The 15,737-nt window shown below is 37.4% G+C and overlaps 1 protein-coding gene across 1 annotated transcript; it reads left to right on the top strand.

Moving 5' to 3' along the window:
- The first annotated feature begins 3,606 nt into the window (after nucleotides 1-3,606).
- Nucleotides 3,607-6,362, top strand: LOC142162195 (uncharacterized). Its single transcript, XM_075218518.1, has 3 exons — nucleotides 3,607-3,833; nucleotides 4,006-5,188; nucleotides 6,339-6,362. The coding sequence occupies exons 1-3, from the start codon at nucleotides 3,607-3,609 to the stop codon at nucleotides 6,360-6,362; spliced, it is 1,434 nt and encodes a 477-aa protein (XP_075074619.1).
- The last annotated feature ends 9,375 nt before the right edge of the window (nucleotides 6,363-15,737 follow it).

The following is a 15,737-nucleotide window of genomic DNA, read 5'->3' as shown; positions in this document are numbered from 1 at the left end:
CTGTTTTCCCTATTTTTGCTTCTTATTGCCTTGTTTATCGGTATTATGCATTATTGGGTTGGTTGGCTCGGGTTCGGAAAGGTTTTGGCGAGGTTTGAGACACGTAGTCTCTTTTGAGTGAGTTTAAGCTGGAAAAGTTAACCGAGTGTTGGCTTATGTGAAGTAGGGCTCGGATGTGAATTCCGATGGTTTGAATAGCTTCCGGGGTGATTTGGGACTTAGGAGTGTGATTGTAATGTGTTTTGGAGAGACGGAGTAAATTTAGGCTTGAATTGGCAAAATTGGAGTTTTGGCGTTTTCCGGTTGATAGGTGAGATTTTGATATAGGGGTCGGAATGGAATTTTGGAAGTTGCAGTAGGTTCGTTGTGTTACTTGGGATGTGTGTGCAAAATTTCAGGTCATTCGGACATCGTTTGATAGATTTTTTTATCAAAAGCGTAATTCGAAAGATTTTGGAACCTTAGGCTTGAATCCGGTGTGTTTTGGTTGATTCGATGTGGTTTGAGGTGTTTTGAAGATTGGTATAAGTTTGAATGGTGGTATATGACTTGTTTGTACTTTTGGTTGAGGTTCCGAGGGCTCAGAGTGATTTTGGGTGGTTGACGAAAATATGGGAATTTGGAAATGGCAGCTGAAGATTTGAGACTGCTGTTATAACCGCATCTGCGGTTGGGAGGCCGCAGGTGCGGTCTCACAGAAGCGAAGCTGGAGTCGCAGATGCGGCCAAGGAGAGTGTCAGCTGGAACCGCAGAAGCGTTTGAGGAAAGCGCACCTACGATAGCACAGATGCGGGATTTGCATCGCAGATGTGACGCCTCGATTTTTAAGTGGAAACCGCATATGCGGTGGCTTGGACCATAGAAGCGGTAGCGTAGAAGCGGTATTTGGACCGTAGGTGCGAAAAGCCTGGGCCAGAAAGTACAAAAGGATTTCCTTCGCGATTTTTGAGCTATTCTTCATCATTTTCATATGGGTTTGAGCTTGAGGAAGCCATTTGAAGAAGGATTTCATGGGGATTTCATTGAGGTAAGGATTTTGGACCGTAAACTCGTTTCTATTGTGTTATTTTACTGATTTGACTTGAAATTAATGGAAATTAAGGGCTAAAAATTGGGAAATTAGGGCTTGAAATTGGAGACAGCAAGGGTTTGAGGGGTCATTTGTGATAGAATTTTAGTACTTTTGATATGTATGAACTCGTGGGGAGATAAGGAGTCTATTTATGTAAATTTTATCGAATTCCAAGTCCTGGGCCCGGGGGTTGGGTTTTGGTTAATTTCGGAATTTGTGTTGTAATTTGATTTCTTTCGAGTGGGCTTTGTTCCCTTAGCATATTTTGATAGGTATGTACTGATTTTGGATAGATTTGGAGCATCCGGAGGCCGATTCGAGGGGCAAAGGCATCGCGGGCTAGAGTTTGGACTGGATAGAGGTGAGTAATGATTGTAAATGTTGTCCTGAGGGTATGAAACCCCGGATTACACATCGTTATGCTATGTTGAGATGGCGCACATGCTAAATGACGAGTGTGGGGTCGTGCACCGTTGAGGATTGTGACTTAGTCCATCCCGAATAACTGTTTTACTACGTATTTGATTGGAAACTGTTTGCTATCGTCATGTCTTGGGCTGAATGCCATTTTTGGGACTCGTGCCAATGTTTTGGACCCTTAGGGGATTTTTACTGCCACTTCCTCATTGCTTTAATTTTATATATGTACTCAGTCATGCTATGTTCTACTTTTTTCATAACTCAACCACGATTACTCTGTTTTAACACTTTAAATGATATTTTGGGTTGAGCATTATGTTTTATTGTGCTCAAGTGGCTTTTCGAGATTTCTGACTAAGTAGATTCAAGTGCCTGTATTGTGAGGATTATTATAGAATCGGGCTACACGCCGCAATAGTGTTGTACTGGTTACGATTATGAGGCCGAGGGCCTGAATTGTATGCCACAAGATAGCTTGATATGAGGCCGAGAGCCTATTTGATTATGCCACGAGATGGCTTGATATTGCGCTTGGGCCGTAAGGGCCCCCCTGGAGTCTGTACACCCCTAGTGAGCGCGAGTATCTATTGTGATATGAGATATAGCCTGAGGGACTGGTATTGTTCCATGTTATTGCCCGAGGGGCTGATCCTATTGACATTGTGCCCGAGGGGAAGATTTTCATGTGTTTATCTTTTCTAGCTGCTTTACATTTACCTTTTTAATTGTTGAAAAGGTGTTTTAAAGAAGCTTATTCTGAACTAAGGTGTTTTTACAAGATTTCGATGTTTTATTGCATTTAATTGGTTTTACACTGCCTCTTTATAGCATGTTGTTGTATCTTTACGTGATTTCTTATCGCTCAGTCTTCATTTATTGTTATTACTCACTGAGTCGGAGTACTCATATTACTCCCTGCACCCTGTGTGCAGATACAAGAGCCTCAGGTTCCGCTAGCGAGTGTTGATTGCTTCTAGCTCAGGCGGTTCGGAGTTCACTAGGTAGCTGCTTGGCGTTCACAGCCCAGTGTTTCTCCCCCTATCTTATTTTCCCTTGTTTTAGTTCTATAATAGACTATGTAGACTCTTCCTACTTTTAATCGATTATTAGATGCTCATGACTGGTGACACCCCGATGTCGGGCTGTGTTTGTTCCGCAAATTGTACTTATTCGCTGTTTCTTTTGGGATTTAACCATGTTAATGACTTAAATTGTGTTATTTTAATTGTTAAAATAAATGGGGTGTTGTGTCGGCTAGCCTTGTCTTCACGAGAGGCGCCATCACGATCGGGTCTAGGATTAGGGTTGTGACAAGTTATATATGAGGAACCTAAATTAAATGGTATTTTAATCTATTATATCAGATTAAATTATTAATAATGTAAAAGTTCTTTACAGTCATATCTAGGTTGAAATCTTTATAGCGATACAAAATACTTTTCAATAAAAAGGAAAGAAAGATCTACAAAATATATGTCTAGCTAGTCCATCTTGCTATTTGATAAATATCTTTCGATTTTTAGTCTCTTCGGGACGAATAAACTTGGTTGTTTATTGAATATCCAATGCTTCCTTGTGGATTCCCAATTTCTGAAGGAAAAACAGGCAGTTTTGTTTTGCTAATAAGGATACTTATATTAGAAATTAAGTAACGTAACAGTTATAGTGTTGAGAGATGTAGGTCCCACCTATTTAACTAGACTATAGTTAGTTAGTTAATATTACACTATACTATAGTTAGTAGTTGAGTTAGTTATAACTAACACTTGTATAAATAATATCTTAGTTTCCCAGATCAATGTAACGGTGATTTTTCTGCTCAAAGGAGTAACTGATTTCTTCTTCTCTCATTTCTTCTCCTCTCACTGACATACCTGAATCTTCGTGATATGGTATCAGAGTTCGGTTAAACGAGTGTTAGCTCAGCTGTGATGAATCTAATTGAGTCGATTACCTAAGTAAATTTGATCAATTGAGACAATTCTCAATCTAAATCTCACTCCTCACAAGCTAGGGTTTGGAGATTTATTCGATTGAGCCTCGATTGACTGTCAATAGCTGCATTTCTCTTCAGTCTCAGAATTCTCAGAGTTTTTTCTTCAATTTCTACAACAATGGCGGGCAATGAAGAAGTTGATGATTATCAGACCTCCGCACAATCAGTTGATCAAGTCGATCATCATCATCCTCTGTACATTTACCCACTCGATACACAAGATTATGTTCTCATCTCTATTCAGCTACAAGGTTCTGAAAGCTACTCTATTTGGAGTAGATCTTTGAAAATCGTATTGCATTGTAAAAACAAATTAGGCTTTGTCTTAGGCACCTACAAAAAAAGGTAATTATGATGTTAGTCTTCATGAGCTATGCGATAGGTGCAATACAATAGTGTTATCATAGATTACGAATATTGTGGCGTCAAACTTGATTAGCACTGTCATCTATGCATCTGATGCCTATACTGTCTGGGAAGACCTAAGGGAATAATTTGACAAAGTAAATGATTCTAGAGCAGCTTATCTACATAAGGAAATTGCTACTTTAACACAAGGAGTATCCTCTATGTCTGTGTATTTCTCTCGTTTGAGGGAACTCTGGGATGAGTATGAAACATTTACTCCTCCACCTTCATGTGGCTATCCTGAGTCAAAAAAGCATGTAGAACACTATCAGCTTCAAAAGTTTTATCAGTTTCTCACAGGTCTCAATGACTCCTATGAGAGTGCCAAAAATCAGGTGTTAATGACTCGACTATTACCTAATCTAAACCAAGCCTATGCCATGATAATCAATGTAGAAAGCCAAAGGATCACTGAAAAAAGTGTGTATGGTTCTAATGATAACAATGAAGTTGTTGCTATGATGAGTAATAGAGCTCAGAATATTGGTCACAATGGAGGATCTAACAATTCTGGAGGTTATACCAACACTGGCTACTCCAGAGGTTACAAACCTAAGAATTTCTTCAACAAATCAATAATTCAATGTGACTATTATAAGCGTAAAGGTCATACAAAGGAAAATTGTTTCAAGCTCCATGGATATCCTAGTGATTTCAACAACAAGAGAAGAGGAGGAGGTTTCAATGTTCAAGCAAACAATGTGAACAACAATATGAATCATATTGAGAACAACTATGGGAATCTGCCCTTAGAAACTGCTCCAGCTCAGTTCTTTACTCCAGAGCAATACCAACAAATCCTGCAAATGCTAAACAAGGGCAAAGATACTGAACTTGTTGCTAACTCATCTACTACAGGGATAGCAGGTACTCTACATGCTTTTATATCTACTTTGGTGGATAATGATTGGATAGTAGACACAGGAGCATCTAATCACATGGTGCATTGTCTAAATCTATTGGACTCCTATGAGGAAGTATCAGAGAAGGATAAAAATAAAGTCCAATTGCCTACTGGAGAACAAGCTTTTATTAAACATACTGGAATCTGTTCTTTCTTTAGAAATAAGAAAATTCAGAATATACTTCACATTACAGATTTCAAGTATAACTTGCTCTCTGTGTCTAAAATCACAAAAGAGTTAAGGTGTTTGATGGCATTCTTTCCTGGCTTCTATGTCTTTCAGGAATTCTTCGGTGCGAAGGTACTAGGGATTGGTAGAGAAGAACTTGGACTCTACTTCCTCAAGGCTGCAGACAAACAAACTCCTGAACATCATACATTACCAAGTGTAACTGCCATGAAAGACTATACAACAAAAAATCAGCCGACAAGGCATACCAAACTATACATGAGTGAATACTTGTCTATGAGCCTCAAAAGGAACATAAGTGTTGCATTATTGCCTGAACAGGGCTCCGACATACCTACAATGTCTATAACAAAAATGCATACGAAGACCACGACAAGTCCGTAGAAGAGATCTCACCAATAATCGCTGAATTAGGCAGCCAACTATGGTGGGGGAGCTGCGTCTACCCAACTATCAGGACCTGCATCACGACATGCAGCTTCCACAAATAAAAAGGACGTCAATACGAATAAAGTACTGAGTATGCAAGGCAGGAAAGCATAAGTATGAACAGTAATGTAAATAGGGATAGAGAATATACAACCTGTAACATCTAGGTACCTCTGAGGGCTACTGACATGGAATACATGATACAGAAATATATATACATAAACTTTTAAAACATACGCCTCTGTGGACATCATCATCATCATATCGTACCCAGCCATAATAGGCTCGGTAAAAATATACCGGCCATTATAAGGCTCGGTAGAATCGTACCCGGACACGTGAAGCTCGGTAAAACCCAAATGATCAGTGGTTGCACAATAGGTATCGTACCCGGCCGTCTATAGCACGGCGTGGTTGCACAATAGGTGTCGTACCTAGCCGTCTATAGCGCGGCTCGGTAGAGTAAAGTAGATACATATATATAATGCATGCTGGACTCATTGGAATAATATTCGGAACCTTTCGGAATGACGTAAGGTCGGTATCCTCTGTACACGTTATTAGGACTAACTCTTCATCATGAATCTTATAAGAATTAGGAAGTACCAACAACATTGATAACATAAGAATAAGAGAAGCAACATCAATAGCAATCGCTCCATAAGAAGGGAAACAATGTAAGTACTGCTAGCTTCTAAGAGTAGAGTATCTTTGGAAGCTCGTTCATTACATTATGTATAATCGGAGTCGTGCAAAAGAAGGAACGGGTAAGACTCACATACCTTGTATATACCACCCAACCTCAAAACTATGCAAATTTCACGACTCCTTAGTCTACAATTGTACAAATGACACTATCATTATTGTTTAAACGTTGTAACTGTTATGTATCGACTGCAACCTTTTTACGATGAAACAGACAGCACCTTCACTATTTATATGACTTCCCACAAGTCAAAACAATCACCAAAAAACCCAAACAACATCAATAATATTCATATTGAGCCTCTCAAAATAGTCCACCAACCAACAACATTACTACCAAGCCTTTCGATATATATTCCACAAGTTCTAGATTCAATGACTTAGCCGCAACTTGGATAATATTATATACATGTAGAGTAAGAGGTTCCTTACCTTTAAACATAAATAACATCTCCGATTTTACCTTAATTTTCTATGAAATATCCCTCCAATGCTGCTACAAGAATAAGGAAGCGACACTAGCAATCAATTAGGGTTTTTCGGCACTAGAATCACGTTAGAAGAGTTGAAATCACCTAGGGTTGATATTAAAAACTTTATGGAGTATTTACAGAACATAAACACTTAAAACAACCTCCCACACGAGTTGGAACAACACAAAAATGAGCAATAAAAAGAAGAACAAGAAACTTACTAGCGCCACGGGATTCCCGACACTTGATTTGTGTTGTTTGCCCTTTGTTTGAGTCTTGGATCATAAGAGAAACTTGAGAGAATATTTTTAGGGTTTTAAGGTATGATTACACTGAAAATAATGACTTAAAATGGGTTTGAGACATCTTATATATACCCATATGTCTTAAACCGCCTATGTGGGCCCCATAGAGAGCTGCTTAGCGCAGTCTCGCGAAAATGCAAATATCTTTCTACTCCGAGATTGTATCGAAAAATGGTTTAATTTGCTAGAAACTAGACTCATATATATATTCAATTTGGTGGGTAGATCACCCCGTAATTTCAAGTAAATTGGGAGAAAAGCTTAGTAACATTTGACCTAAAGTTTAAGTAAAACTATGAACCTAAGTTGCGACAATTTTTGTTGACTTTTGTTTCATAACTCGTTTGACTTCAAGACATATGATACGTATATTATATGATTCAAATACCTTAAAACACGGCCTTTTGAGTATATTAAGCACCTCTAAGTTTACCCGAAAATACGAGTTACAACATCCTTAATTCGTTTAACTTCTAATACTTGTTAACCACTCTTCTACACCCTTGTATCATTTAAGACCAATAAGATTAACTTCTTATCATCTTAAAGATAATCTCTTTACGGATTTATATCGACTACCTTATGGCATGAACTAACATACGTGAATATGGGTTGTAACATATTAATTATATATTTATAACTAATATTGTAAAAGTATTTGATATATATTTTTCAAATTAATAATATTTTACTTTAATCAATTATAAAAACTAAAAGTACATATTTCATAAGAACATCATGGACTTCATACTTGATGAATTAATTAATATTTATAAATATAATGCATAAAATTACTCAAATATTTTATGAAAAAATAATCTATTAATTTAACTGAAAAATGAATAGTATTTAATCTGAATTAATAAGTGAATATTACTAAAGCAAACAAAATAAAAGCGAAAATATAACATAAATTTAAAATTCAATTTTTTTTACCATAATACTCTGATGTAAAATTACAACATAACATAAAATAAGTTTCATAATTTAAGTAAATATAATTCAAAAAATAAGGAGAACATAAGTCTATAACCTCATTCAACGATGAGATTCTACTTTAATGACATAACTCATTATATGCTAAATTTATTAATGATTCATTATTTCTAATATTATGAGTAGTAGTTTCAAAACTAGAATAATAGCACAATTATGCGAAATAAAAAATATGAGCAACTGCATGGAATGACAAAAAATAAATGTTGAAAAATAAGAATATTATTAAAACATTAAAATGTAATCTATCATTTTAACATAGTTAAGTTTGCATATAACATCATCCAATAATAAATTTTAACTCTAATGACATCATTCATTATAAGTCAAGTTTGTGGATGACATATTCTTTCTAAGATTACGAGGTATAAGTTTTTAGAAAAATTAGAATAATAACATAGCTAAGTGTAATAAAAAAATTAAGAAAGAAATGAAGTATGAGAAATTATGTAGAAACGCGTAAAGTAAATGTTAGGAAATAAGAAATAAGGAAATAAAAATAAATAATGTAAAAATATATATCTAAAAAACAAAAGTATTTTAAAAGTTTTAAAATAATAAATGAAAAGCAAAAAAAAGAATAGAACTAAAAAGTAATTTAAAAGAAAAGAAAAGAAAAGAGATTCAAAGAATAACATGATAATTATATTATGTAATTACCAGTAATTTTCAGCTCCCCTTTGAGAATTGCAAAGTGTAACTACACCCCCTTCCCCCCCTCCCCCTTAATTACACCCAATTACATGCTTACTTGGTCAGACAAACATGCCAAAACTGTGTAATTACACCCAAATTCAATGACAAGGTGGCTTTCTAAACAGACTCTAAATATTAACTCCTGATTTGCACATATAGTCTCTCCTGCATTTTTCGGACGAATAATCACTTGGGTTCTATTTAAAATTAAGTTCTCTATACTAGCTGGTGAAATATTTACAATGTCATGTCATCTAAGCTCCGGTTGGTCATAGATTTTGGCTTCATTTTTTTGAAAAAGTTTTTAAAAATATTGTTTGCTTGTAAAATAGTTATGTTTTGGGGAAAAGTTTTCAAAAAAAAATCAAATTCTCAAAAACTGGTTTAGGACAATTTTTGGGTGAACATTTTTTTTCCACTCATAAAACTTTAATTTTTTTGCAAATAAAATGTATATCCAAATACAACTTCTGTTGATACCTAATTTTTCCCTCATATATATTTAAATATGCATATGTACTTTCAAAACATTGTATAAGCACAAGTATTTTTATAATTTTTCTATAATTTTAAAGGCCTTAAATCAATTTATTTTGTATTTTTTATTTATACAAATATACAATAATTATCTTTTATATTATTGTTATGATGATTTAATTATCTAAATTCATCATTTATACCCATATAATGCTTAAATATTTTAATTACATTTTTTTTACAATCACATTTGCGTTTCAAGGCTAGAATTGCGTATTTTTGCAACAATAGCCTATATATATGTACAATTATATTATCTATACAAAAAATGACTTTTCAAATTTTTACAATATTAAGTAAGTATTGTAAAGCATTTTCATGCATAAATCACATTTTTATCATTTATAAATTATTTTATAAAATTATTTTATTAAATTAATTAGGTATTTAAAATTTAGCCCCTAGAAAATACTCAATTTCGGACCTAGCCTAGCCCCAACTCAAACCCAAACCCAAATACCCGTCTAATTAAACTCGCCCTACCTAGACATCTAATCCTGGTCGTTGATCTCAGAAGATCAACGACCCTAAATCAACCGACCCCTTTTAATATATCAAAACCTTCTAACCCTACCCATTCTTCCAAACCCACCGCCCTCATATTCTCTCGTCTTTCACCCCTCTCTAACCCTAGTGCTGTCACCTGTTATCCCCTCCGATTTCGACCTAAAATAGAATCAGGCATGGATTCCCTCACATTATTGGTCTCTCTTCACCGCTGATTACTCGTCTATGACCCTATTTAGTTGTTTTCCTAACATGGTAAAGCAAATCTGGCCAAACTCGAGCCAGATATGGTTCAAAATCTCTTATATTTTGGCTACTTTCGTCTATGTCCATCCCAATACCTGTGAGTATTTTCATATTTTTAGGGTTTCAAATCTCCGGTTCAAACCAGATTTGGTTCAACCTCTGTTTATTTTATGAATCTGGGAATTTTTTTAGTTGAATCTGTTTTGATCTTCTCGGATCTAAAATGATTTCATGTTTATTTTGGTATTTCTTCTTTAAAATTTCAGTACTTCTACCTCGATATTTTCTAATCTTTTCCTATTATTATTATTCCTGATTGATTTTGGTTTACCCTAGAATTAGGGTCTTGATTTCAACGGATTTTTCTGCAAAATATTTAACCTTTAAACGTTTTCGTCTCTGAGTATCTATTAGGGTTTCCTTATTTATTTTACTATAACGACCCGACCGGTCGTTTTGAGCTTTTGCACTTCGCTCGCCATTTTTCAGGAATGACTAGCACCGTGTGGTGTGTTATGACTTATGTAAATCGTTGGTTTTGATTTTCAGGGCAATCGGAATGAATTTGGAAAAACAGTTCTCAGTTTGAAGCTTAAAATCTGAAAGGTTTGACCAAGTTTTGACTTATTAATATATGATCTCAGATTGGAATTTTTATGATTTTGTTAGCTCCGTTAGATGATTTGGGACATAGGAGCATGATCGGAATATATTTTGGAGGTCCGTGGAAGGTTTAGGCTTGAATTGGCGAAATTGAAATTTTGGCGTTTTCCGATTGATAGGTGAGATTTTGATATAGGGGTCGGAATGGAATTTTCCGAAGTTTCAATAAGTCTGTTGTGTCATTTGTGACGTGTGTGTAAAATTTCAGGTCATTCGGACAAGGTTTGATAGACTTTTTTTATAGAAAGCGAAATTTGGAAGTTTTGGAATTCTTAGGCTTGAATTAGGTGATGATTTGGTGTTTTGATGTTGTTTTGAGTGTTCCGAAGTTTGGAACAAGTTTGAATGATGATATGGGATATGTTGTCATATTTGGTTGAGGTCCCGAGGGCCTTGGGTGAGTTTCGGGAGGTAAACAGATCTTTTCGAACTTGGAAAGATTGCAGAATTGCTGCTGGTGTTCAGTTCTGGTGCCCTTCTATGCGGTCGCGTGGGTATGAATGCGATCGCATAGGGCTATTTGGGGGCAGCATAACTTTATTCTATGCGATCGCCTTGGAGTGGTCGCATCACGTAGGGTTTGAGGAGCGTGAGAGGGCTGCATGGTGATTCTGTGCGAACGCGTGGGGAATGGACGCGATCGCGCATAGGGAGTTTGGTCAGTTCTTCCCGAACGCGTGGTGCTTCACGCGAACGCATTGAGGTAAAGGGGCTTGGGCAGAAAGTTTAAAAAAGCCACCTTTGCGACTTTTAGCCATTTTTCCACCATTGTTGGACTAATTTGAAGCTTTTGAGAGGGATTCTTGAGGAAACCAAAGGGTAATCTCTTGGAAGTAAGATTCTTGACTTCATAACTTATTTATATGTGATTAAAAGCTTAATTAGTGGTGAAATATTGGGAAAAATCAGTGCAAAATGGGTAATTAGGGCTTGAGATTAAGAGACCTTTGAGTGGGGATTTGAGGGGCCATTTGAGGTATGATTTTGATGTTCTTGATATGTATAGACTTGTGGGAGGATGAGGATTCTATTGACGTGATTTTTGTTGGATTCCGAGACATGGGCCCGGAGGTTGGGTTTTGCCAATTTCGAAATTTTTGAGTTAATTCGATTATTTTTGCTTGGGCTTTGTTCCTTTAGCGTGTATTAATGATGTGGGACTGATTTTGGTTAGATTCGGAGCATGGAGACTTATTTAAGAGGCAAAGGCATCGCGTGCTAGAGAATGAACCGGATAGAGGTAAGTAATGATTGTAAATGTTGTCATGAGGGTTTGAAACCCTGGATTTCACATCATTGTGTTATTTTGAGGTAACACACATGTTAGATAACGAGCGTGGGATTGTACACTGTTGGGGATTGTGACTTAGTCCGTCCCGTATGACTGTTTAACTACATATTTGAATGAAAACTATTTGTTATCATCATATTTTGGGCTAAATGCTATGTTTGGGCCTCGTGCCAACTGTTTTGGACCCTTATAGGGCTTTTACTACTTTTCCTCACTGTTTTGACTTAATAATTGTACTCCGTCATACTGTATTTTAGTGATTTCTTAACTCAGCCTTAGTTATTAAATTTTGACACTATAAATGATATTTGAGTCGAACGCCCTGTTTTACAGATAGTCCGAGTGACTTATGAGGTTGATGGCTGAGAGAGGCCGAAGGCCTGATAGTGAGATTGATGACGGAGATAGACCGAGGGTCTGATTGTGAGGTTAATGACTGAGAGAGGCTGAGAGCCTGGTTGTGAGGAATTTATATTTATGGATGGGGCTATACGCCGCAGCAATATATATGTAGTGAGGAATTTATATTTATGGATCGTGAGAGATGCCGAGGGCTGGATGGTGAGGATTATATATTTATGGATCGGGATGCATGCCGCAACGATATATTGGATCGGGCTGCACGCCACATCGATATGTTGGATCGGGCTGCACACCGCAGCGATATAGCGCTTGGGCTGTAGGAGCCCCTCAGGAGTCTGCACACCCCTAGTGAGCGCATTCGACTATATATATGGATCGGGTTGCACGCTGCAGCGGTTATTATATGGCACCTATTTGAGCGTGAGTGCTGAGTATGAGCGTTGATTGATAAGAGTTGAGTCATGAGTGATTGAGAGACTTGCCCGAGGGGCTATATATATATATATATACATGTATACGAGTGATGCTTTGCGTGAGGGGCCTGTTTATGGACTTATGGTTTCACTACTCCTTAAAGTGAGTTTCTATTGAATATGTTGATCTAATTACTGCTTTCACTCATCTTTAGACCGAGCCTCTATTGAAATGTTAAACAAATATTTTTAAACAACTTTCCTTTGAACTGAAGTTTTTACGAGGTATTCGAAATTTAGTCACTGATTTGGCTTTGTTACTTCCACTGAGATTTTTAAGTTACGAAATGGTTATGAATTTCTGTTTGCCCGAGGGGCTGTATACGAATTATGTTTTGGCCGAGGGGGCGATTATGATTTTCATCACCTTCACTATAAATTTCACTGAACTTATACTGAAAACTGTTAGAAAGGCATTTTCAAAGGGTTTTTCCCGAAATGGGAGTTGAACGAGATGATTTGATTTGTATCCTATTTTGGAAACATGTGGTATCATCTGTGGTGCCATGACGTGGTTTACGTGATTGCTTACTACTCAGAATTTATTTACTTTTATTACTTACTGAGTTGGAGTACTCATATTACTCCATGCACCTTGTGTGCAAATTCAGGTATTTCTAAATCCGGTAGCGGGTGTTGATCGCTCGGAGACAGAGTCATCGGAGTTTAGCAAGGTAGTTGTCCGGCATTCGCAGCACAACTTCTCTCCCTCTTGTTTTCACAACAACAACAACAACAACGACTCAGTATAATCCCACAAGTGGGGTTTGGGGAGGGTAATATGTACGCAGACCTTACCCCTAACCCGAAGGGTAGAGAGGCTGTTTCCAGGAGACCCTCGGCTCAAAAAAGCAACAGGAGATGATATATTAGTACCATAAAAATGCATAATAAAATAACAACAATATAAGAGACGACCAATGGCATTTTTAGTCTAACTCCTAACTGGCTAGTCTCACTCTATTATGCTGTAGAAATATTCACAACTTTCCCCAAACCTACAACCTTAATGCTCGACCTCCATAATTCCCTGTCAAGGGCCATGTCCTCAGTAATCCTAAGTCGCGCCATGTCCTGTCTGATCACCTCTCCACAATACTTCTTAGGTCGCCCTCTACCTCTCTGCGTGCCCACTACAGCTAGTCGCTCACACCTCCTCACCGGTGCATCAGTGTTCCTCCTCTGAATGTGCCCGAACTATCTGAGTCTTACTTCCCGCATCTTGTCCTCCATGGGGGCCACACCCACCTTCTCTCGAATATATTCATTCCTAATCTTATCCATCCTTGTATGCCCGCATATCCACCCCAACATCCTCATCTCTGCTACTTTCATCTTCTGGATGTGTGAGTTCTTTACCGGCCAACATTCAGTTCTATATAACATGGTAGGCCTAACCACTGCTCTATAAAACTTACCTTTTAGTAACGGTGGCACTTTCTTGTCACACAAGACTCCCGACGCTAACCTACACTTCATCCATCCCACCCCTATACGGTGTGTGACATCCTCGCCAATCTCCCTGATCCCTCTTATTTTCATTATACTATATTTAGTATAGTTTCAGACTTCTCATAGTATTCAGTTATTCGTAGATTCTCATGACTAGTGACACCTCGATGTTGGGCTTGTGTAATTATTTTCTTTTAATTTTACATCACGATATTATTGATTAATAAATGGCATAAACATAACTTTTATTGAATAATGGTAGATTCAGGAGTTATGTCGGTTGGCCTAGTTTCACGATAGGCGCCATCACGACCGGGTCAGTTTTTGGGTCGTGATAAATTGGTATCAGAACCTAGGTTACATAGGTCTCATGGGTCATGAGCAGGTTTAGTATAGTCTCACGGATCGGTACAGAGATATCTGTACTTATCCTCAGGAGGCTGCAGAACCTTTAGGAAAAACTTCACATTCTTGAATTCTTATCGTGCATCCTTGATTCAGCTTGAAATGTAACTCTTGAAATTCCTTCCATGCATTCGTATGAGCACATGAGCTCTCAGTATCAGATATGCATCGATGGATTGTGATTCCCTGATCGATGGGCGAGATGTGATCTTTGTGTGTGTTGATGTTGGGCCAACCTGGAGGACTTGAGGCCGGGTTTTGCCTATAGCTTGAGCATTGAGGCGTTGATTGTGTGAGCACATGCTTTTGGATTTGTATGTTCGATAATGTCCCTATTGGTGGGAGTGATGACAGGATAGCTGCGTGATGAGCATGATGTGACTGCGAGATGTGTTCATATGAATTAAAGGATATGAGGAAGGTCTACTTGGGGGTAGCAAGAACTATCTAGTGCTTGATTTTCATGGTGATTGTATGTATGGCCGCAAGTTGTGGGTGTGTTGAAGGATCTTTTCAGGTTGCCTAATTGGGAAGTGAAGTAGATTTCATGTTGTGATATGAGTTCAGACTCGGGAAGATTAAGTGACTGCGTAATATTTATGACAGTGGAAGGGTATAATGAGATGTTAGTTTGAGGCGAGGCAGGTGGGCTATCTCCTGCGGATTGTTTCGAAAATTACGTGATCCTTTATGTCGTTTATTGGAAGATCTCTATTACCAGTGAAATATATATGTTGCAATTTGAATTTGGGTTGCTTAAGAGAGTGGGCTTGACTGTTATGAGGGTGAATGCGATATTTTCGGAAGATTTAAAGTACTAGATGGTCTGTGTTTCACGAGCTTACGAAGGATTAAGTTTAATCTCACTATGGTATTATGGTAGTAATAGAGTATATGCGTTAGGAGTTATTGTGTGTTTTGATTTATAGCTTTGATCCAAGTGGGGGAGTCGGATATTGATTAGTTGATTGCACGGTTATGTGCTATGTTGGTTCCAGTTTATGGCATACGGGTGAATTAGTTATGGCTTACGGAGATTGAGACTAAGGATGGCTCGAGTAAAGGAAAATTTTGACAAAGGTTATGTTATGCTTCATAAGTGAATGAGAATCACAGAATGTCTTGATTGGTTATTGGTAAAGGATGTGCGGTGCATTAAACAAGAGGTTGCTTGGTTACATTAAGGTGAGGTTACATTCTGTGGTG

Source organism: Nicotiana tabacum, chromosome 7 (genome assembly GCF_000715075.1).
Source record: "Nicotiana tabacum cultivar K326 chromosome 7, ASM71507v2, whole genome shotgun sequence".
Taxonomy (NCBI): Eukaryota; Viridiplantae; Streptophyta; class Magnoliopsida; order Solanales; family Solanaceae; genus Nicotiana; species Nicotiana tabacum.
This window is presented reverse-complemented; position numbering and strand designations above follow the sequence as displayed.